Here is a 22,872-nt window from a genome sequence, read left to right on the forward strand (position 1 = left end):
AAATAAAGAGGAAAGCTGTCAAAAGGCATTGCCACCATAAAATATATATTACAGAAAATCGAGGAGGAGCAAAACTATTTCTTTTTTTCTCCATAATTTTTATTTATTTTTTTTTTTTTACACATGCAGCTGTGACCCCCCTACATACAATTGTCATATTTTCAAATTACTTAAATTCTAGTTACAGATTCTAGATTCTCACTTTACACATTTCTAGGACAGGCATCTTCTTCACTTATACTATATTTGACTAAAGTGTAAAAAAAATAAAAAAAGTAAAAAAAAAGTTATATATATACGCTGGTCAGAAACGTGCAGCTCCATTTCAGTTGCTTCTCATGTGGTCATTACCTCTTCCTATAAAACTGGTCAGACCTTGCCCCTGCTGGTGAAAGATTTGTCTTCCTGTGCTGTGTGCTAAGGCTAAGTGGTTGGAGTAGAGTTGTTGTAGTAGTGTTCTGTGGTTTGCTGTAGTACGTGTTTATCTCCAAGTCCCTGTTCCCATTTAGTATATTCCTCCCTGTCCCTATCCTCCTCCCTATTGTTGGTTAGTGCTTTTGTATGATAGAGATTTTGTTATTCCTTATGTCTGATTCTTGTTTACCTTACATTTCTGTCCCATGCCTCATGGGGCCAGGGAGGGGACAGATGAGGTTTAACAGGAGCATCGTAAGGTCAGAGACTTAGGCCTCTCTAGCTTAAAGAGTACCCCTGGGACAGGGATAGTTAAGGTTCCAGGGACAGTTTGAGGTCCTCCTTCCTTACTGAAAACCGCCATAGCGTGACACTACCATCATGATATTGATGTGAACTGTAGGCCATCCTCTTACCATAACCTTTTCTTTTGCTTCATTCGAGCGCTGCTCGATTTTACTTTGCTGCACTGTCTCCATTGGTAACTGAACTTGCAGTCCACTCTGCGATTATAGAGAGATGAAGATAAATAAGATGTAGCTCCTCACATCCTTCATCATTATTGTTCACTTCCTACACTTACATCAATATTATACACAGGAAACCAGAAGTGGAAAATGTTGGTAGGTTTTACATTTATTTTATACGGTCCAAAACAGATATCCAAAATTATTTTATTTCTTAAAAGCTTATAAAACCTAACACTGTTAGGTGCAGAAGTGTTTGGGCATTTTAGCCATTCACCAAAACCTATTCAAGATACAGTTATATAGTCAATGTTAGGTTAAAGTGCAAACTCTCAACTTTAAAGGCAACCTGTATCGTGAAAAAAAAATATTGTTTACCTGCAAATATGGGGTTAATCTGCGGGTTAATAGTCTTCTAAGCCTTCCCGGAGCAGGCACTTAGACCCCCACTTCCGGAAGGAAATGAATGGCAGCATTCCAGTTATGGAGGTGGGGTGGTGCTGGTTCCGCCACCGCTCTGTGTGCTGAGTGTCGGCAATAACTGCGACCACAGCATTGAATGACAGCCGGCCCTGAAGTCAGTCATGGATCGTGGCATATCCCTAATAAGTGACACTACTAAGTCAGATATGTCAATTTCATCGCTCGGCCTCCGTGTCCCAAGCCAGTTCCAACCACCACGCTCACACCATGCGACAGAAACCTTTATCGAACTTGTTGATCGGGAGATAAAAATGCTCTCACATGAGCACAAATTAGGTTTTTATCCTACCCATTCCAATCTTTCACAAAGCGAGAAGGTAGCTCTGAGGTCCCTGCGTGATAACAAACGCATCATAATTAAACCAGCCGACAAGGGTGGTGCGATTGTGGTGATGGATCGTGTATCATATTCCCAAGAAATCCATCGCCAACTGTCCGACAGTGATACCTATAAGGTTATCCAAAAAGATCCTACTACAGAGATTAGATCTAAAATCAAGGAGGTAACTACACACTACTTAGACAAAGGGGTCATAGACAAAAAAAACTGCTACATTTCTCTCCAACCTTCACCCCATAACACCGGTGTTCTATATATTACCCAAAATACATAAGTCACTTATAGATCCCCCGGGTAGACCGATTGTAGCATCTACAGATTCGATTCTATCGCCACTTTCCATCTTTCTTGAGAAAGTAATGACACCACTAATTAAGACAACTAGGTCCTTCCTTTTGGATACAGGACACTTCATATGGATTATTAAAGAATTGGGGGCAATACCCCCAGAGAGTTGGCTAGTCACACTAGATGTGAACAGCCTCTACACGTCGATTGCACATATTAGGGGTATGGAGGCCACTAGATCCCTTCTTTCTACATCAGACCTCTCAGATGGATCCATCCATCTCTGTATGGACTTACTCAAAATTGTCCTATATGAAAACTTTTTCCTATACGAGGACATCTTCTATGTCCAGAAACGTGGGACCGCTATGGGGTCCCACGTAGCGCCTGCATACGCTAATGCATTTATGGACAAATTTGAGACAGAACACGTTTTTGGGAATGCTCTCTTTATACAACATGCTGTGATATATCGCCGGTATATCGATGATATATTTTTGATCTGGACGGGGACCCTTGACTTACTAAAAGAGTTTCACGAGGTTCTCAACTCTACTATCCCGGAATTAAAATTCACTATCCAATACAATACGAGGGAGATACCTTTTCTTGACACTCTAGTGCTTAAGGACACCACGGGACTACTTACACTCGACCTCTACAATAAGCCGACTGACTGCAACAATTTGTTGCACTATTCCAGCTGTCACCCTAGAGCCACAAGAGACAGTCTGCCACGATCTCAATTCACTAGAATTTCACGTATAGTTACGGACCCTGATACTAGAAACACCAGGCTGGACGGGATGGTGAACAAATTCAGGGAGAGACAGTATCCTGCCGGGCTATTAGAAAAAGAGAGAAGACGAGCAATAACCCCACCATCCCCTGCTCCAGTTTCCTGCCAGACTCAGAGAATTCCGTTCGTACATACGTATCATCCTTGCATGCCAAAGGTATACTCCATTATTAAAAAACATTGGTCACTCCTCTCAAAATCATATCCCAGCATTGAATCATTCAGTGTACCAGCACTAATCTGCACTCGGAGACCCACCAATATCAGGGACTCGGTAGTTCGGGCTGACGTGGGAAGCGCACGTACGGAAACCGCACAGAGATTCTTCGGCAACAGACGTATCGGCACTTTTCCATGTTTGAGTTGTGCCGCCTGCTCTAATGTCACCAAGGCAGAAAACATAACTCATCCCAGGACAGGCAAGAGTTACCCCATTAGGGGTTATTTCACATGTAACTCAAATTTCGTAATTTATGTGATTAAGTGCCTGTGTGGTCTTCTATATGTTGGGGAGACCACTCAACATGTTCGGGATCGAATAGCGAGCCACAAGTCCACAATCCGTTGTGGTAAGAACTGGCTCCCACTGCCCGACCACTTCTCAATTCAAGCATTCAGTGGCACAGTTACGCTTCCAGGTTGTGGAACAGGTAGCACGTCCCAGGAGAGGGGGGGGACCATATTAAGCTTTTAAAGCAAAGAGAAACATATTGGATATACACGCTGGATACCCTGGAACCCAGAGGTCTTAATAGAGAAATAGATTGGCATGTGTGAATTAGATTGTCTTATGGGTCACTAACTGTTTCTTCTTTTTAATTTCCAGACACACTGACTTTGATCCTCCAATGGTGAGTCCGTGTTCCGTAAAATCAGGACTTTCAACCACTTTTTCATTTTTTTATATTTTCTTTCAATTTTTTCGTTTTTATTTACTTTATTTTTAATTTTCCTTTTTTTATATTTTTATGAATTTTTTTATTATTTTCCTGGTTTGCGTCTATTTCTTTATTTAATTTTTTCCTTTTACCTTTGTATTTCATTTTTTACTTTTATATTTTATTTCTATCCCCTAGTTATCTTTATTTCCGAATTTTTTTATTTATTTTTTTACAATTTTTTTCTTCATTTTTTTTATTTTTTCATTATTATTTTTTATTTTTTTATTTTTCATTCAATTGTTTTTCTCATTTGCATTCATCTACCTTGTAGTTTATTATTATTTTCTACCTTTTGATCTATTTATTCTTATTTTATTATTTTTTTTACTTTTATTTTTTTACTTTTTGGTTCCGCTATTTATAAGACACTATGTTCATATATAATGAGTGCCAGACTAGGATCTCCTTTTAGCACTATACTTTTTCCTAGATAATATTAATCAATTGATATTCACCAGTACAATTTCACAGACCCACATTAGTCAGATCTGGGATACACCGACTAGGCTATTTCATGATTTTTGTACATTTGTATTCATGGAGACAGGGGGGTCACAGTGGTACCTGTATACATATGCACATTGGCAGACAGGTAGGCTCCAACAGGGCACCTCCATAGCGGTTAGGACACTGACAGCTCTTGTGTTTCTCCCGATCAGCAATATGCGACAGGGCATCCCAGGGCACAGGCCCCACATCTACACTAGATGTCTCTGCGTTCTCTATATAGCGACCGGGACATAAGCTCTTTACGCACGCGCCGCCTCTTCTTACTGGCGTCCCTTACAACCAGGGCACAAGCGGCCATGACACAAGTGCTTTCTGCACATGCGCCGCCTCCCCCTATCAGCGGCACGAGATACTAGCGTTCCTAACTACCTAGGCATAAGCAGCCAGCGCTTTCCACGCATGCGCTGCTTCCCCCTATCAGCGGTACAGAGTACTGGCGTCCCTAACAACCAGGGCGCCAGTACACCACGCACCTCTGACGGACCTTCGTCACTTCCGGTAGGAGGAACCTTCCTGCCCATAGCATCCACATGGAGGTATAAACGCCTCCATTACCGGCAAAGGCACACACAGCATAAGCAGGGCAAGGGAGCGCAGCTTTCCTCTGACGGACATTTAAGGTAATACTTGCACCTATATGGGCCCATAACTCGGGGACTATTACCGGTCTCGGACATACCACATATCGCTTTTTAATAACTTTACAGGTTCAACCTTATGGGACATATTCCCCATACAAATACAGTGTACCGCGTTTCTAGGTAACGGATTATTATTTTACTCCTCCCTCCTGACCATTGCAAATAGCTTTTTCTAATCGCCACACTATTCCCCACAGGAAACGAACTGAATACATTTATTCCTTCCTCTTGAGTGTGCTCATTTACCACTCATCACTTTATGAAAGGTAACCTCGTATTGCTCTCTCCTCACTCATGTATGGTTTTTGGTGATTTATACATACACAGCTTGGAACTGGTGTTATTTCCCTACCTTTTGAATTTGGACTTCGGGGCTATTATTATTTTTTGGTTTATTTACTTGTTGTGTACCTGTTATTATGAGCCTGTTGTTATTCTTTGTAAATTTCATATTTGTATATAGATGGTATGTTTTTCTTTCTTTTTTCCACAGCGATATATGATTAAGGACTCGGAGGGTCCGAAATGTCATTTGTTTGCATCGCTTTATAATTTGTATTTGTACAGTGATGACATGTTATTTATGTACACAATAAATTGTTCATACTTTGCATGATATTCCACTTGTGGGTGCGGTATATTTCTAAGCTACTAGTATTTGGGACTCTCGTCCACTATACCAGCACCACCAATTTATCTCAAAAGTGTGCAGACCAATTATCTATATCCTCCACAGTAGTGACACAGAGAGCCCGCATTAGCGGTATATTGACCTTCAAAGCTTCCCCACAGAAATAACACCTTACCCCATTGGGTATTCTCCCATCAAGCACTCCCACCACACTATCATGTCCATCTCAATCACTATCTCTATCTGACAGTATCATCCCATCTCCAATAGCACTTAAGGTACCTTCACACATAACGATATTGTTAACGATATCGTTGCTATTTGTGACGTAGCAACGATATCGTTAATGAAATCGTTATGCGTGACAGCGACCAACGATCAGGCCCCTGCTGGAAGATCGTTGGTCGCTGAATAAAGTCCAGAACTTTATTTCGTCGCTGGACTCCTGCTGACATCGCTGGATCGGCGTGTGTGACACCGATCCAGCGATGTCTTCACTGGTAACCAGGGTAAACATCGGGTAACTAAGCGCAGGGCCGCGCTTAGTAACCTGATGTTTACCCTGGATACCATGCTAAAAGTAAAAAAAAACAAACACTAGATACTTACCTACAGCCGTCTGTCCCCGGCGCTGTGCTCTGCACTCCTCCTGTACTGGCTGTGAGCCGGAAAGCAGAGCGGTGACGTCACCGCTCTGCTTTCCGGCTCACAGCCAGTACAGGAGGAGAGCAGAGAAGCAGAGCGCAGCGCCGGGGACAGACAGCGGTAGGTAAGTATCTAGTGTTTGTTTTTTTTTTACTTTTAGCATGGTATCCAGGGTAAACATCGGGTTACTAAGCTCGGCCCTGTGCTTAGTTACCCGATGTTTACCCTGGTTACCGGGGACCTCGGGATCGTTGGTCGCTGGAGAGCTGTCTGTGTGACAGCTCTCCAGCGACCAAACAGCGACGCTGCAGCGATCCGGATCGTTGTCGGTATCGCTGCAGCGTCGCTTAATGTGAAGGGGCCTTTACTTAATTTATCCCACCAATCCCAAGCCTGGTACATGCGCACCCAGATCTAATCCTCTGTGAGTTTAACTCCCAAACGTCACCATCTGTAGACCTGCTCTTCATGGTTGTTTGATAGGCCTAGTGCTAATGCTCCAGAGCTACTAGTTGGGGATCCCTGAAGTAGACTAGGAAGATTTTGGAAATTCAGTTAATTTTTTATTTTGAAATTTCCACAAATGAAGTAAACCATGCCTTTGTATCCTGGGATTCTGAAAGAATCTGCTTCTCCTTTTGTAGAAGTGCAAGGATCAATTCTGCTAGATGCTGTGGGTTTTCCTGGTACTCACTCTGCAACAACAGCAACAAAAAAAAACAAAAAACGCCAAGTTAGTAAATATAAATTTATATTCTTGGGCTCAATGAAAAAAAGAAAATGAGTATGAGGATGTTAGCCACGGCATATTCACACGGCAGTATTCTTCTTCTTCGCATTATGCATCTGTAGATAGAAGGTAAAACCAAGAGAGATTCCAAAAGAGAGAAGAGGTGAGGAATAGAGATGAATGAACGTAAACAGAAAAATTTGGGGCCCCACCGGTTTTTGACAACCAGCCAAGCTAAAGTAAACAGCTGGGGGCTAGTATTCTTAGACTGGTAAGGCCCACCGCGGCCTAAAAATAGCAGCCCTACAATAGACGCATTAATGATGTGGTGGCTAGTGGGGTAATGGTTATGGGGTTGATGTCAGCTGTTTTATAGCTCAGAGGTTAATAATGGAGAGGCGTCTATAAGACGTTCTCATTACTAATCCCGTAGTTTGATTGTAAAGAAGACACAGCCAGAATAAAATCCTTTTAATTGAAATAATGTCACAAACTCCTTTATTTGAAGTACAAATGCAGTTATACTCCCCTTTACACCTATTCAACTGAACCCCGGAAAAGAAAAATAATAAACAACCATATCCCTCACCTGTCCGATGTGAAGATAATCCATACTGTCCCAGGACAATCTGGATGATTTGGACAGCAGTCACATCAGTGACCGCTCTCCCCGCCAGCCGGCTCACACTGACAGGAGCATAACCGCTATTGCAGTGTCTAGCTCTGAGCTGCTGTAAGAAAGTTCACCAGAGTTTAAAGTTCAAAATCATCCATATTGTCATGGGACACTGTGGATTATCTTCACATTATTTCATTATCTGTCTTTTATCAGCGACAGCAGGAATAGGCTGATGAGAGTAGTACTCTCTCATCAGCTGACACCTGTGCTCAAGCAGCCATCTGTCACCGTCGTAACCACAGCTCTGACTGGCGGTAATGAACTTACCATTGACCAGAGCCCATGTTTGCTGCACTGTCATGCAGATGACAGAGTGGGAAACAACAGATGTTCAGGTCCGTAGTCATTTGACTGGGATTCGGGTACCGTTCTGGTACCTAAACTGAACTTTTTTTTTTTTTAAAGATGATCGGCTGAACCCGCCAAACTTGAACATCCATGGGTTAACTCATCACTAGTGAGCATCTTTCCATTATACATTTACTCTCTGCTTTCCCTCCTGATTTTGACAGACATATAATACTGATTTCACAATGTACTGCTGAGTGCACATGGCCGAAGGATCAATTTACACACAGCAGTCATGTTGCAATACTTTCTGGCACTGTCCTATTCATGAGCATTGGGGTTTGCAGAAATCCAAACACAAAACAACCGCATTCAGATTAATGGATTTTCAGTAGTATAAATTGCCTGCAGTAAATCTTCTGTGTGTGAACGTGTCCTAACAAGCCAATAATGTATGTGGTCATCTGGAAAAAAAAAATTTCTGTCCAATGGTGGCAAACATTCAATATTTCTATTGGATAATTGCCAGCGGGGGTCTTGAAAATGTTTTGAAAGTATACACCTTTTCATCATACAATGAATAAACTTTATTTAATTAAACCAGCACATCCTTTTAAGAACATTTTTTTTAGAAACTGACAATTGTTTTAAGGAAACCCTTCACTTAATTTTCATAAATGATCCACCACCATAACATTATGAATCTTTGGAAAGGCTTTCAACATCTCCCCATATAAATTGTGTATCATCTGGGCGGTGCCACCCAGGTAGAGGCATGCAGTGCAATGCCCCCTCAAGCTTGACCGAGGTGCCGAAAGCAGGATATCTCATTCCAAGTCAGTTTTGGTACCTGCACAGATGAATTTGAGGCCATTACACTCCCTTTTCACTGCAAATGAGCCTGATGCCACCAGAACTGGCTTGGAATAAACTATCCTAGCTTGTTGGACTTCAATCAATCAAGGACAACATGCATGACACTTCACCCAAACACCATCAACCGGGTGACTCTTGAAGTGTTAATAGCAAATCAGTTTCACTTTGTCTTTTCCACTTTTTTTGCAGCAACGAAAATGACATACACAAAAAAAAAAAAAAATTAGAGTTCATAACCTAGTCATATCTACAGTTATATGAAAAAGTTTGGGCACCCCTATTAATCTTAAGCTTAATGTTTTATAAAAATTGTTTTTTTGCAACAGCTATTTCAGTTTCATATATCTAATAACTGTTGGACACAGTAATGTTTCTGCCTTGAAATGAGGTTTATTGTACTAACAGAAAATGTGCAATCTGCATTCAAACAAAATTTGACAGGTGCATAAGTATGGGCACCCTTATCATTTTCTTGTTTTAAATACTCCTACCTACTTTTTACTGACTTACTAAAGCACTTTTTTTGGTTTTCTAACCTCACTGAGCTTTGAACTTCATAGCCAGGTGTATGCAATCATGAGAAAAGCTACTTAAAGTGGCCACTTGCAAGTTGTTCTCCTGTTTGAATCTCCTCTGAAGAGTGGCATCATGGGCTCCTCAAAACAACTGTCTAATGATCTGAAAACAAAGATTATTCAACATAGTTGTTCAGGGGAAGGATACAAAAAGCTGTCTCAGAGATTTAACCTGTCAATTTCCACTGTGAGGAACATAGTAAGGAAATGGAAGAACACAGGTACAGTTCTTGTTAAGGCCAGAAGTGGCAGGCCAAGAAAAACATCAGAAAGGCAGAGAAGAATGGTGAGATCAGTCAAGGACAATCCTCAGACCACCTCCAGAGAGCTGCAGCATCAACTTGCTGCAGATGGTGTCACTGTGCATCGGTCAACTATACAACGCACTTTGCACAAGGAGAAGCTGTATGGGAGAGTGATGCGAAAGAAGCCGTTTCTGCAAGCACGCCACAAACAGTCGGCTGAGGTATGCAAAAGCACATTTGGAGAAGCCAATTTCTTTTTGGAAGAAGGTCCTGTGGACTGATGAAACCAAGATTGAGTTGTTTGGTCATGTAAAAAGGTGTTATGCATGGCGGTAAAAAAAAAAACAGCATTCCAAGAAAAACACTTGCTACTCACAGTAAAATTTGGTGGAGGTTCCATCATGCTTTGGGGCTGTGTGGCGAATGCCGGCACCGGGAATCTTGTTAAAGTTGAGGGACGCATGGATTCCTCTCAGTATCAGCAGATTCTTGACAATAATGTTCATGAATCAGTGACAAAGTTGAAGTTACGCAGGGGATGGATCTTTCAGCAAGACAATGATCCAAAACACCGCTCCAAATCTACTCAGGCATTCATGCAGAGGAACAATTACACTGTTCTGGAATGGCCATCCCAGTCCCCAGACCTGAATATCATTGAACATCTGTGGGATCATTTGAAGAGGGCTGTCCATGCCCGGCGACCATCAAACTTAACTGAACTGGAATTGTTTTGTAAAGAGGAATGGTCAAAAATACCTTCATCCAGGAACTCCTTAAAAGCTACAGGAAGCGACTAGAGGCTGTTATTTTTGCAAAAGGAGGATCTACTAAATATTAATGTCACTTTTCTGGTGGGGTGTCCATACTTATGCACCTGTCAAATTTGGTTTGAATGCAGATTGCACATATTCTGTTCGTACAATAAACCTCATTTCAAGGCAGAAACATTACTGTGTCCAACAGTTATTAGATATATGCAACTGAAATAGCTGTTGCAAAAAAAACAATTTTTATAAAACATTAAGCTTAAGATTAATAGGGGTGCCAAAACTTTTTCATATAACTGTATTATGCAAGATCATCTTGCTGTTTATATCATGTTATATTAAGGCTTTTACTTCTCTTAAACTATGCAGGCTTCATATGACGCCAAGTATTTAAAGGGAACCCATCAAAACAATTTTGAGGCTATGTGCACACATGCATCTACTCCCCCTCCAACTGGCTGTCATTTACCGCCCCCCAGGGCCAGCCACCACCTTCTTTGACCACTTCACCACCTTGCTACTTCATTTCCTTTCTGCGGACATCCCCACTATCATCATGGGCAACTTCAACATCCCCATTGACACTTCTCTCTCAGCCGCCACTAAACTTCTATCTCTCACTCAATGGTCTTCTGCAGCCACTCACAAAGATTGTCACACACTAGGCCTCATCTTCACCCACCTCTGCTCCCTATCTAACCTCTCTAACACACCTCTTCCTGACCACAATCTACTCACATTCTCTTCCCTCTCCTTGTCTACAATCTTCACCCCACAAACTTGTACACCCTCGCAAAAATCTTAAAACACCTTGATCTACACTCACTCTCTGAATCCCTCCTCCCTCGCACAGACATACAGTCATGGCCAAAAGTATTGACACCCCTGCAATTCTGTCAGATAATACTCATTTTCTTCCTGAAAATGATTGCAAACACAAATTGTTTGGTATTATCTTCATTTAATTTGTCTTAAATAAAAAAACACAAAAAGAATTGTTCTAAAGCCAAATTGGATATAATTCCACACCAAACATAAAAAAGGGGGTGGACAAAAGTATTGGCACTGTTCGAAAAATCATGTGATGCTTCTCTAATTTGGCAATAACTAAATCACACTTGCAGCCAGTTGACATGGATTAAAGTTGACTCAACCTCTGTCCTGTGTCCTTGTGTGTACCACATTGAGCATGGAGTAAAGAAAGAAGACCAAAGAACTGTCTGAGGACTTGAGAAACCAAATTGTGAGGAAGCATGAGCAATCTCAAGGCTACAAGTCCATCTCCAAAGACTTGAATGTTCCTGTGTCTACCATGCGCAGTGTCATCAAGAAGTTTAAATCCCATGGCACTGTGGCTAACCTCCCTAGATGTGGACGGAAAAGAAAAATTGACAAGAGATTGCAACGCAAGATTGTGCGGATGTTGGATAAAGAACCTCGACTAACATCTAAACAAGTTCAAGCTGCCCTGCAGTCCAAGGGTACACCAGTGTCAACCCGTACTATCCGTCGACGTCTGAATGAAAAGGGACTGTATGGTAGGAGACCCAGGAAGACCCCACTTCTTACCCCGAGACATAAAAAAGCCAGGCTGGCTAGAGTTTGCCAAAACTTACCTGAAAAAGCCTAAAACGTTTTGAAAGAATGTTCTCTGGTCAGATGAGACAAAAGTAGAGCTTTTTGGGCAAAGGCATCAACATAGGGTTTACAGGAGAAAAAAAGAGGCATTCAAAGAAAAGAACACGGTCCCTACAGTCAAACATGGTGGAGGTTCCCTGATATTTTGGGGTTGATTTGCTGCCTCTGGCACTGGACTGATTGACCGTGTGCATGGCATTATGAAGTCTGAAGACTACCAACAAATTTTGCAGCATAATGTAGGGCCCAGTATGAGAAAGCTGGGTCTCCCTCAGAGGTCACGGGTATTCCAGCAGGACAATGACCCAAAACACACTTCAAAAAGCACTAGAAAATGGTTTGAGAGAAAGCACTGGAGACTTCTAAGGTGGCCAGCAATGAGTCCAGACCTGAATCCCATAGAACACCTGTGGAGAGATCTAAAAATGGCAGTTTGGAAAAGGCACCCTTCAAATATCAGGGACCTGGAGCAGTTTGTCAAAGAAGAATGGTCTAAAATTCCAGCAGAGCATTGTAAGAAACTCATTGATGGTTACCGGAAGCGGTTGGTCGCAGTTATTTTGGCTTAAGGTTGTGCAACCAAGAATTAGGCTGAGGGTGTCAATACTTTTGTCTGGCCCACTTTTGGAGTTTTGTGTGAAATTATCAATGTTTTGCTTTTTGCTTCATTCTCTTTTGTGTTTTTTCATTTAAGACAAATTAAATGAAGATCATAATACCAAAGAATTTGTGTTTGCTATCATTTTCAGGAAGAAACTGAGTATTATCTGACAGAATTGCAGGGGTGTCAATACTTTTAGCCATGACTGTAAGTTCCCTACACAATGCGGATGACGCTGCAGCTCTATATAACACCACAATAGCTGCAGCTTTGGAATCTCTTGCCCCTCTCACACATACCAAAGCTTGCAAAATCAACAGACAGCCCTGGCACACCAGCCTGACCAAAGAACTGAGGCGAGCTTCCAGGGCTGCTGAGCGGAGATGGAAAAGATCCCACTCTAATGAGCACTTCATCGCATTCAAACAGTCCCTCACTACTTTCAAGACCACACTCGCCACAGCAAAACAAACCTACTTCTCATCTCTCATATCCTCCCTGTCTCACAACCCTAAACAGTTATTCAACACCTTCAACTCTCTCCTCCGTCCCCCAGTACCTCATCCCTCCCCACCCATCTCAGCTGAAGACTTTGCCTCATTTTTCAAGCAGAAGATTGAGAACATCAGAGACAGTTTTAGTCGACAACCCCCAGAGCCCTTCCTCCCAACTACCCAGCCCTCCACCTCCAAAACCAACTTCTCCACCATTACAGAAGATCAACTCTCCACTCTACTCTCAAGATCGCATCTCACCACCTGTGCACTTGACCCGATCCCTTCCCACTTCATCCCAAACCTCGCCACAGTCTTGATCCCAACTCTAACGCATCTCTTCAACCTATCACTAACAACTGGTGTTTTCCCCTCAAGCTTTAAACATCAATCACAATCACACCTATCCTCAAAAAGCCCTCTCTTGACCCATCCTCTGTATCTAGCTATTGCCCTATATCACTTCTCCCCTATGCCTCAAAACTGCTGGAACAACACGTCCATCTTGTACTGTCTTCCTGCTCCCTCTTTGACCGCTTACAATCAGGCTTCCGGTCACACCACTCCACTGAAACTGCCCTAACTAAGGTCACCAATGACCTATTAACCGCCAAGAGCAAGCGACACTACTCTATCCTCCTCCTGGACTTGTCCTCTGCCTTTGACACAGTGGACCATTCCCTATTATTACAGACCCTCTGATCCCTTGGCATCACAGACTTGGCCCTATCCTGGATCTCGTCATACCTAACTGACCGAACATTCGGCGTCTCCCATTCACACACCACCTCCTCACCTCGCCCCCTATCTGTTGGAGTCCCGCAAGGTTCAGTTCTAGGGCCCCTGCTCCTCTCCATTAACACTTTTGGCCTGGGACAGCTCATAGAATCTCACGGTTTTCAGTATCATCTCTATGCTGATGACACACAGATCTACATCTCTGGACCAGACATCACCACCCTACTAACCAGAATCCCTCAATGTCTATCCGCTATTTCATCCTTCTTCTCCGCTAGATTTCTAAAACTTAACATGGACAAAACAGAATTTATTGTCTTTCCCCCATCTCATGCGACCCCCCCAACGAACCTATCCATTACAGTAAACGGCTGCCCACTCTCCCCAGTCCCACAAGCTCGCTGCCTCGGGGTAATCCTTGACACTGATCTCTCCATCAAACCGCATATCCAAGCCCTTTCCATTTCCTGCCGCCTTCAACTCAAAAATATTTCATGGATCCGCACATTCCTAAACCAAGAATCTGCAAAAACCCTAGTCCATGCCCTCATCATCTCCCGCCTCGACTACTGTAACCTCCTGCTCTGTGGCCTCCCCTCTAACACTCGCACCCCTCCATTCTATTCTAAACTCTGCTGCTCGACTAATCCACCTGTCCCCCCGCTATTCCCCGGCCTCTCCCCTCTGTCAATTCCTTCACTGGCTCCCCATTACCCAGAGACTCCAGTACAAAAGCCTAACCATGACATACAAGGCCATCCACAACCTGTCTCCTCCATACATCTGTGACCTCGTCTCCCGGTATTTTCCTGCACGCAACCTCCGATCCTCACAAGACCTCCTTCTCTACTCCCCTCTTATCTCCTCTTCCCACAATCGCATACAAGATTTCTCTCGCGCATCACCCCTACTCTGGAACTCTCTACCACAACATATCAGACTTTCACCTACCATCGAAACCTTCAAAAAGAACCTGAAGACCTACCTCTTTCGGCAAGCCTACAACCTGCAGTAACCACTGATCGACCAAACCGCGGCATGACCAGCTCTATCCTCACCTAGTGTGTCCTCACCCATCCCTTGTAGATTGTGAGCCCTCGCGGGCAGGGTCCGCTCTCCTCCTGTACCAGTTGTGACTTGTATTGTTCAAGATTATTGTACTTGTTTTTATTATGTATACCCCTCCTCACATGTAAAGCGCCATGGAATAAATGGCGCTATAATAATAATAATGCAAAAATTTCTGCACCATTTGTGTATCTCTTGGCATGAAAAACACAGCTGCAAAAAACACAAGTTTTTTCCCTGCATTTTTGAATGAAGTCAAATGGTGAAAAGCGCAGGGCAAAAACGCACAGAGAACTGACATGCTGATTATTTTCTGTACGAATCGGCAAGCCAAAACTACTCAATGTGTGCATGACACTTCATGTTTCTCATTCAATTTGCTGGTGTCAGGATTGCTTCAGGTTTTGCTAGCAAATCTGCAAGAAAAATACGCACCAAATCTGCAACGTGTGCACACAGCTTTAGGCTACGTTCCCACGATGAGCTTTTGATGTTGCAGATTTTCTGCACCTATTAAGTAGATTAGGTTAGATGCGATCAGTTTTTTTTGTCGCTCGTTGGTATATCATGTTTTAACCCCTTCATGACCCAGCCTATTTTGACCTTAAAGACCTTGCCATTTTTTGCAATTCTGACCAGTGTCCCTTTATGAGGTAATAACTCGGGAACGCTTCAACGGATCCTAGCGATTCTGAGATTGTTTTCTCGTGACATATTGGGCTTCATGTTAGTGGTAAATTTAGGTCAATAAATTCTGTGTTTATTTGTGATAAAAACGGAAATTTGGCGAAAATTTTGAAAATTTTGCAATTTTCACATTTTTAATTTTTATTCTGTTAAACCAGAGAGTTATGTGACACAAAATAGTTAATAAATAACATTTCCCACACGTCTACTTTACATCAGCACAATTTTGGAAACAAAATTTTTTTTTGCTAGGAAGTTATAAGGGTTAAAATTTGACCAGCGATTTCTCATTTTTACAACGAAATTTACAAAACCATTTTTTTTAGGGACCACCTCACATTTGAAGTCAGTTTGAGGGGTCTATATGGCTGAAAATACCCAAAAGTGACACCATTCTAAAAACTGCACCCCTCAAGGTGCACAAAACCACATTCCAGAAGTTTATTAACCCTTCAGGTGCTTCACAGCAGCAGAAGCAACATGGAAGGAAAAAATGAACATTTAACTTTTTAGTCACAAAAATGATCTTTCAGCAACAATTTTTTTATTTTCCCAATGGTAAAAAGGAGAAACTGAACCACGAAAGTTGTTGTCCAATTTGTCCTGAGTACGCTGATACCTCATATGTGGGGGTAAACCACTGTTTGGGCGCACGGCAGGGCTTGGAAGGGAAGGAGCGCCATTTGACTTTTTGAATGAAAAATTGGCTGCACTCTTTAGCGGACACCATGTCACATTTGGAGAGCCCCCGTGTGCCTAAAAATTGGAGCTCCCCCACAAGTGACCCCATTTTGGAAACTAGACGCCCCAAGGAACTTATCTAGATGCATAGTGAGCACTTTAAACCCCCAGGTGCTTCACAAACTGATCCGTAAAAATGAAAAAGTACTTTTTTTTCACAAAAAAATTCTTTTAGCCTCAATTTTTTCATTTTCACATGGGCAACAGGATAAAATGGATCCTAAAATTTGTTGGGCAATTTCTCCTGAGTACACCAATACCACACATGTGGGGGTAAACCACTGTTTGGGCACATGGTAAGGCTCGGGAGGGAAGGAGCGCCATTTGACTTTTTGAATGAAAAATTATCTCCATCGTTAGCGGACACCATGTCGCGTTTGGAGAGCCCCTGTGTGCCTAAACATAGGAGCTCCCCCACAAGTGACCCAATTTTGGAAACTAGACCCCCCAAGGAACTTATCTAGATGCATACTGAGCACTTTAAACCCCCAGGAGCTTCACAGAAGTTTATAACGCAGAGCCATGAAAATAAAAAATAATTTTTCTTTCCTCAAAAATGATTTTTTAGCCTGGAATTTCCTATTTTGCCAACGGCAATAGGAGAAATTGGACCCCAAATGTTGTTGTCCAGTTTGTCCTGAGTACGCAGATACCCCATATGTGGGGGTAAACCACTGTTTGGGCGCACGGCAAGGCTCAGAAGGGAAGGCACGCCATTTGGCTTTTTAAATGGAAAATTAGTTCCAATCATTAGCGGACACCATGTCGCGTTTGGAGAGCCCCTGTGTGCCTAAACATTGGAGATCCCCCACAAATGACCCCATTTTGGAAACTAGACCCCCAAAGGAACTAATCTAGATGGGTGGTGAGCACTTTGAACCCTCAAGTGCTTCACAAAAGTTTATAACGCAGAGCCATGAAAATAAAAAAAATTTCTTTTCTCAAAAATGATTTTTTAGCCCGCAATTTTTTATTTTTCCAAGGGTAACAGGAGAAATTTGACCCCAAAAGTTGGTGTCCAGTTTCCCCTAAGTACGCTGATACCCCATATATGGGGGTAAACCACTGTTTGGGCACATGCTGGGGCTCGGAAGTGAAGTAGTGACGTTTTGAAATGCAGACTTTGATGGAATGCTCTGCGGGAGTCACGTTGCGTTTGCAGAGCCCCTGGTGTGCCTAAACAGTAGAAACCCCCCACAAGTGACCCCATTTTGTAAAATAGACCCCCCAATGAACTTATCTAGATATGTGGTGAGCACTTTGAACCCCAAAGTGCTTCACAGACGTTTACAACGCAGAGCCGTGAAAATAAAAAATCATTTTTCTTTCCTCAAAAATGATGTTTTAGCAAGCAATTTTTTATTTTCTCAAGGGTAACAGGAGAAATTGGACCCCAGTAATTGTTGCGCAGTTTATCCTGAGTATGCTGGTACCCCATATGTGGGGGTAAACCACTGTTTGGGCACACGTCGGGGCTCGGAAGTGAGGGAGCACCATTTGACTTTTTGAATACAAGATTGGCTGGAATCAATGGTGGCGCCATGTTGCGTTTGGAGACCCCCTGATGTGCCTAAACAGTGGAAACCCCTCAATTCTAACTCCAACACACCCCTAACCACAACCCTAACCCCAACACACCCCTAACCCTAACCACAACCCTAATTCCAACCCAACCCTAACCCTAAGGCTATGTGCCCACGTTGCGGATTCGTGTGAGATTCTTCAGCACCATTTTTGAAAAATCCGCGGGTAAAAGGCACTGCGTTTTACCTGCGGATTTACCGCAGATTGCCAGTGTTTTTTGTGCGGATTTCACCTGCGGATTCCTATTGAGGAACAGGTGTAAAACGCTGCGGAATCCGCACAAAAAATTGACATGCTGCGGAAAATACAACGCTGCGTTTCCGCGTGGTATTTTCCGCACCATGGGCACAGCGGATTTGGTTTTCCATATGTTTACATGGTACTGTAAACCTGATGGAACACTGCTGCGGATCCGCAGCCAAATCCGCACCGTGTGCACATAGCCTAATTCTAAAGGTATGTGCACACGCTGCGGAAAACGCTGCGGATCCGCAGCAGTTTCCCATGAGTTTACAGTTCAATGTAAACCTATGGGAAACAAAAATCGCTGTGCACATGCTGCAGAAAAACTGCACGGAAACGCAGGGGTTTACATTCCGCAGCATGTCACTTCTTTCTGCGGATTCCGCAGCGGTTTTACAACTGCTCCAATAGAAAACTGCAGTTGTAAAACCGCAGTGAAATGCGCAGAAAAACCGCGGTAAATCCGCGATAAATCCACAGCGGTTTAGCACTGCGGATTTATGAAATCCGCTGCGGAAAAATCCGCAGAGGACCAGAATAACATAGTAACATAGTTAGTAAGGCCGAAAAAAGACATCTGTCCATCCAGTTCAGCCTATATTCCATCATAATAAATCCCCAGATCTACGTCCTTCTACAGAACCTAATTGTATGATACAATATTGTTCTGCTCCAGGAAGACATCCAGGCCTCTCTTGAACCCCTCGACTGAGTTCGCCATCACCACCTCCTCAGGCAAGCAATTCCAGATTCTCACTGCCCTAACAGTAAAGAATCCTCTTCTATGTTGGTGGAAAAACCTTCTCTCCTCCAGACGCAAAGAATGCCCCCTTGTGCCCGTCACCTTCATTGGTATAAACAGATCCTCGGAGAGATATTTGTATTGTCCCCTTATATACTTATACATGGTTATTAGATCGCCCCTCAGTCGTCTTTTTTCTAGATTAAACAATCCTAATTTCGCTAATCTATCTGGGTATTGTAGTTCTCCCATCCCCTTTATTAATTTTGTTGCCCTCCTTTGTACTCTCTCTAGTTCCATTATATCCTTCCTGAGCACCGGTGCCCAAAACTGGACACAGTACTCCATGTGCGGTCTAACTAGGGATTTGTACAGAGGCAGTATAATGCTCTCATCATGTGTATCCAGACCTCTTTTAATGCACCCCATGATCCTGTTTGCCTTGGCAGCTGCTGCCTGGCACTGGCTGCTCCAGGTAAGTTTATCATTAACTAGGATCCCCAAGTCCTTCTCCCTGTCAGATTTACCCAGTGGTTTCCCATTCAGTGTGTAATGGTGATATTGATTCCTTCTTCCCATGTGTATAACCTTACATTTATCATTGTTAAACCTCATCTGCCACCTTTCAGCCCAAGTTTCCAACTTATCCAGATCCATCTGTAGCAGAATACTATCTTCTCTTGTATTAACTGCTTTACATAGTTTTGTATCATCTGCAAATATCGATATTTTACTGTGTAAACCTTCTACCAGATCATTAATGAATATGTTGAAGAGAACAGGTCCCAATACCGACCCCTGCGGTACCCCACTGGTCACAGCGACCCAGTTAGAGACTATACCATTTATAACCACCCTCTGCTTTCTATCACTAAGCCAGTTACTAACCCATTTACACACATTTTCCCCCAGACCAAGCATTCTCATTTTGTGTACCAACCTCTTGTGCGGCACGCTATCAAACGCTTTGGAAAAAATCGAGATGCACATACGTGTGCACATTCCTAACCCTAGTTCTAACTCCAACCTTAGTGGGTAAAAAAAAATAAAATTATTTATTTTATTATTGTCCCTACCTATGGGGGTGACAAGGGGGGGGGGGGTCATTTACTGTTTTTTTTTATTTTGATCATTGTGAGGTTTTATCACAGTGATCAAAATTCACTCTGGAACGAATCTGCCGACCGGCAGATTCGGCGGGCGCACTGCGCATGCGCCCGCCATTTTGGAAGATGGCGGCGCCCAGGAAAGAAGACGGACGGACCCCGGGAGGCTAGGTAAGTATAAGGGGGGGGGGGGGGGAGATCAGGGCACGGGAGGGGGGGGGGCGTCGGAGCACGGGGGGGGGGGGGGTGGATCGGAGCATGGGAGGGGGGATCGGAGTGCAGGGGGGTGGGATTGGAGCACGGGGGGTGGGATTGGAGCACGGGGGGGTGGGATTGGAGCACGGGGGGGTGGGATTGGAGCACGGGGGAGCGGAGCACAGGACGGAGGGGAGCGGACCACAGATCGGAGGGCTGGGGGGGGGGGGCGATCGGTGGGGTGGGGGCACATTAGTGTTTCCAGCCATGGCCGATGATCTTGCAGCATCGGCCATGGCTGGATTGTAATATTTCACCAGTTTTTTAGGTGAAATATTACAAATCGCTCTGATTGGCAGTTTCACTTTCAACAGCCAATCAGAGCGATCGTAGCCACGGGATAAAGTACAACTCCTCCTGTCCCTGCACGCCGGGTGAAATTGGAGTTAACCCTTTCACCCGGCCTGCAGGAACGCGATTCCGCCATTACGCATACGCTGCGTCATGGGTCGGAATGGCACCGACTTTCATGACGCAGCGTATGCGTCAAAGGTCGGGAAGGGGTTAAGTAAAGATTTTGATTCTTCCTGGTATTTGGCTTTGACAACTTTATTGATGAAGTCATGTGCGTTTCTGCCGCGGAAAAAAAAAAAAGTGTGATTTTTTTTTTAACCTGTGAATTTTTCGCATTTAAAACAGGAAAGATATATATCTTGGTACCGTGTTAGCCAGTAGATAGAAAAATATTTAGAATTGAGAGTCCTTAGTGGTTGATACCTTTTAATGGCTAACTGAAAAGATGGTAAATTGCAAGCTTTCGAAGCTACACAGGTCTCTAAATCAGGCATAGACTAAAAGAAATTCTGGAGAATCACATTTATGCACAACACATCACAGAAAAAAACAAAACAAAACAAAAAAAAAAACCATGGATAAGACAGGCGACATGAAGCAGAATTACCATGAGCGATAAACAGTTATGTCCATAAATATTGGACCAGTTCTTAGATAAGGAATGTTATATTGTCTTCTGATTGGGGTCTGATTCTGTTGTGATGACCTCACATGGTACGAGAGGCAAATTCCTTAGTTCCTTAGTTGATGTAAAAAGACATAAATCCTTGGGACACATTCATTCCTGCACTAAGACTGTCAAAGGTCATCATCAGTTTATATTCCCATAGTCTTCTGTCTCTGAGATATGAAGTTACCTTGTTTGCCCTCTCCAACAGCTGCAGGTACCTGTCCTTGCAATCAGAAAAAATTTAAAACCTGTCCATTTATAATGACCACGGACAAGATAAAGATTCCCTATTCACATCAGGACTACAAGATACCAGGTACTTTCAGCTGTGTCACTTCTAATGTGGTGTACCTAGTTATTTGTACTAAATGTCCAACTGGGGTCTGTATGTGGGGGAGACAGGACAAAAGCTTAAAACAAGAATGAATTCTCACCGCCACACAATAAGAGAAAAAATAGAATTAGACTTACCGGTAATTCGGTTTCTAGGAACCTTCTATGACGGCATATGGAGGTTGCCTCTTTGCCCTAATGGGGAACAGGAAATATGGAGAGGTTAAAAGACCCTCCCACCTCCCACTCACCAGTGACTTATAACTGAAAATCATAGCACCGGTTTACCTTGAATCGCAGAGTATATAGGGTGAGAATTAGCGCCGTCGTGGAAGGTTCCTAGAAACCGAATTACCGGTAAGTCTAATTCTATTTTCTCTAGTCTCCTTCCACGATGGCATACGGAGTAATACCAACTAATTTGGTGCTAGGGAGGGACACCGGCCTGGAGAACTTTCCGGCCGAAGACCAATCCTTTATTGGGCATTAAGTCCAAACTATAATGTTTGGAGAAGGTATGTAGCGAGGACCACGTTGCTGCCCTGCAGATCTGTTCTGCCAATGCACCTGCTCTTTCTGCCCAAGAGACTGACGTAGACCTAGTCAAGTGGGCCTTAATCCCCACTGGTGGTGTCTTGTTTTGAGCAAGATATGCTTCCGCTATAGCTTTCTTAATCCAGTTAGCAATAGTACTCTTTGCTACTTTTTCCCTTTATTTTGTCCGGAGGGATGGACAAATAGATTCTGATCAATTCTATAAGCGCTAGTTTGCTCTAAATAGAATAGTACAACAAGTCTAACGTCAAGAGTATGAAAACTTTCTTCTTTTGGATTTGCTGGATTTTGGCAAAAAGAAGGTAGAACAATTTCCTGGGAGCGGTGGAATTCTGAAACAACTTTTGGAAGGAAGGGTTGAGACGTAGCACTATGGAGTCATCTGTAATGGACAAGTAGGGCTCTCTTATTGAGAGGGCCTGTAGTTCTCCTACCCTTCTTGCTGAGGTTATAGCTACCAGGAAAATAGTTTTGTAAATAAGAATTTTAGGAGAACAGGAGGAGAACGGTTCAAAGGGTCGACCTGTAAGCCCCTGTAATACTACATTAAGGTCCCATAGGGGCACCATCGTTTGTGTTTTAGGATTCATCCCAGAGGATGATGTCATGAACCTCTTAATCCAGCGATGATTTGCTAGATCCTGGTCAAAAATAGAACTGAGTGCGGAGCATTGGACTTTCAAGGTGCTAGGTCTGAGGCCTATTTCTAAGCCTTTTTGTAGGAAATCTAGAATTTGAGACAAATTCGGATTGAAGGGATCTGGTAGTTCAGGAAGACAGAAAGATGAAAATTTCTTCCAG

The 22,872-nt window shown here is 43.1% G+C and overlaps 1 protein-coding gene across 1 annotated transcript in view; it reads right to left on the bottom strand.

The window, feature by feature from the left end:
* STAT2 (signal transducer and activator of transcription 2) overlaps window positions 1-22,872 on the bottom strand; it is a 140,425-nt gene that overhangs the window by 97,546 nt on the left and 20,007 nt on the right. Inside the window, exons 4-5 of the mRNA XM_069758444.1 lie at window positions 6,759-6,854; window positions 831-917 (exon numbers count right to left, since the gene is read on the bottom strand). Coding sequence (XP_069614545.1) covers window positions 831-917; window positions 6,759-6,854 — 183 coding nt within the window. The remainder of the gene's footprint in view (window positions 1-830; window positions 918-6,758; window positions 6,855-22,872) is intronic.

This window comes from Ranitomeya imitator, chromosome 3 (genome assembly GCF_032444005.1).
Source record: "Ranitomeya imitator isolate aRanImi1 chromosome 3, aRanImi1.pri, whole genome shotgun sequence".
NCBI classification, from domain to species: domain Eukaryota; kingdom Metazoa; phylum Chordata; class Amphibia; order Anura; family Dendrobatidae; genus Ranitomeya; species Ranitomeya imitator.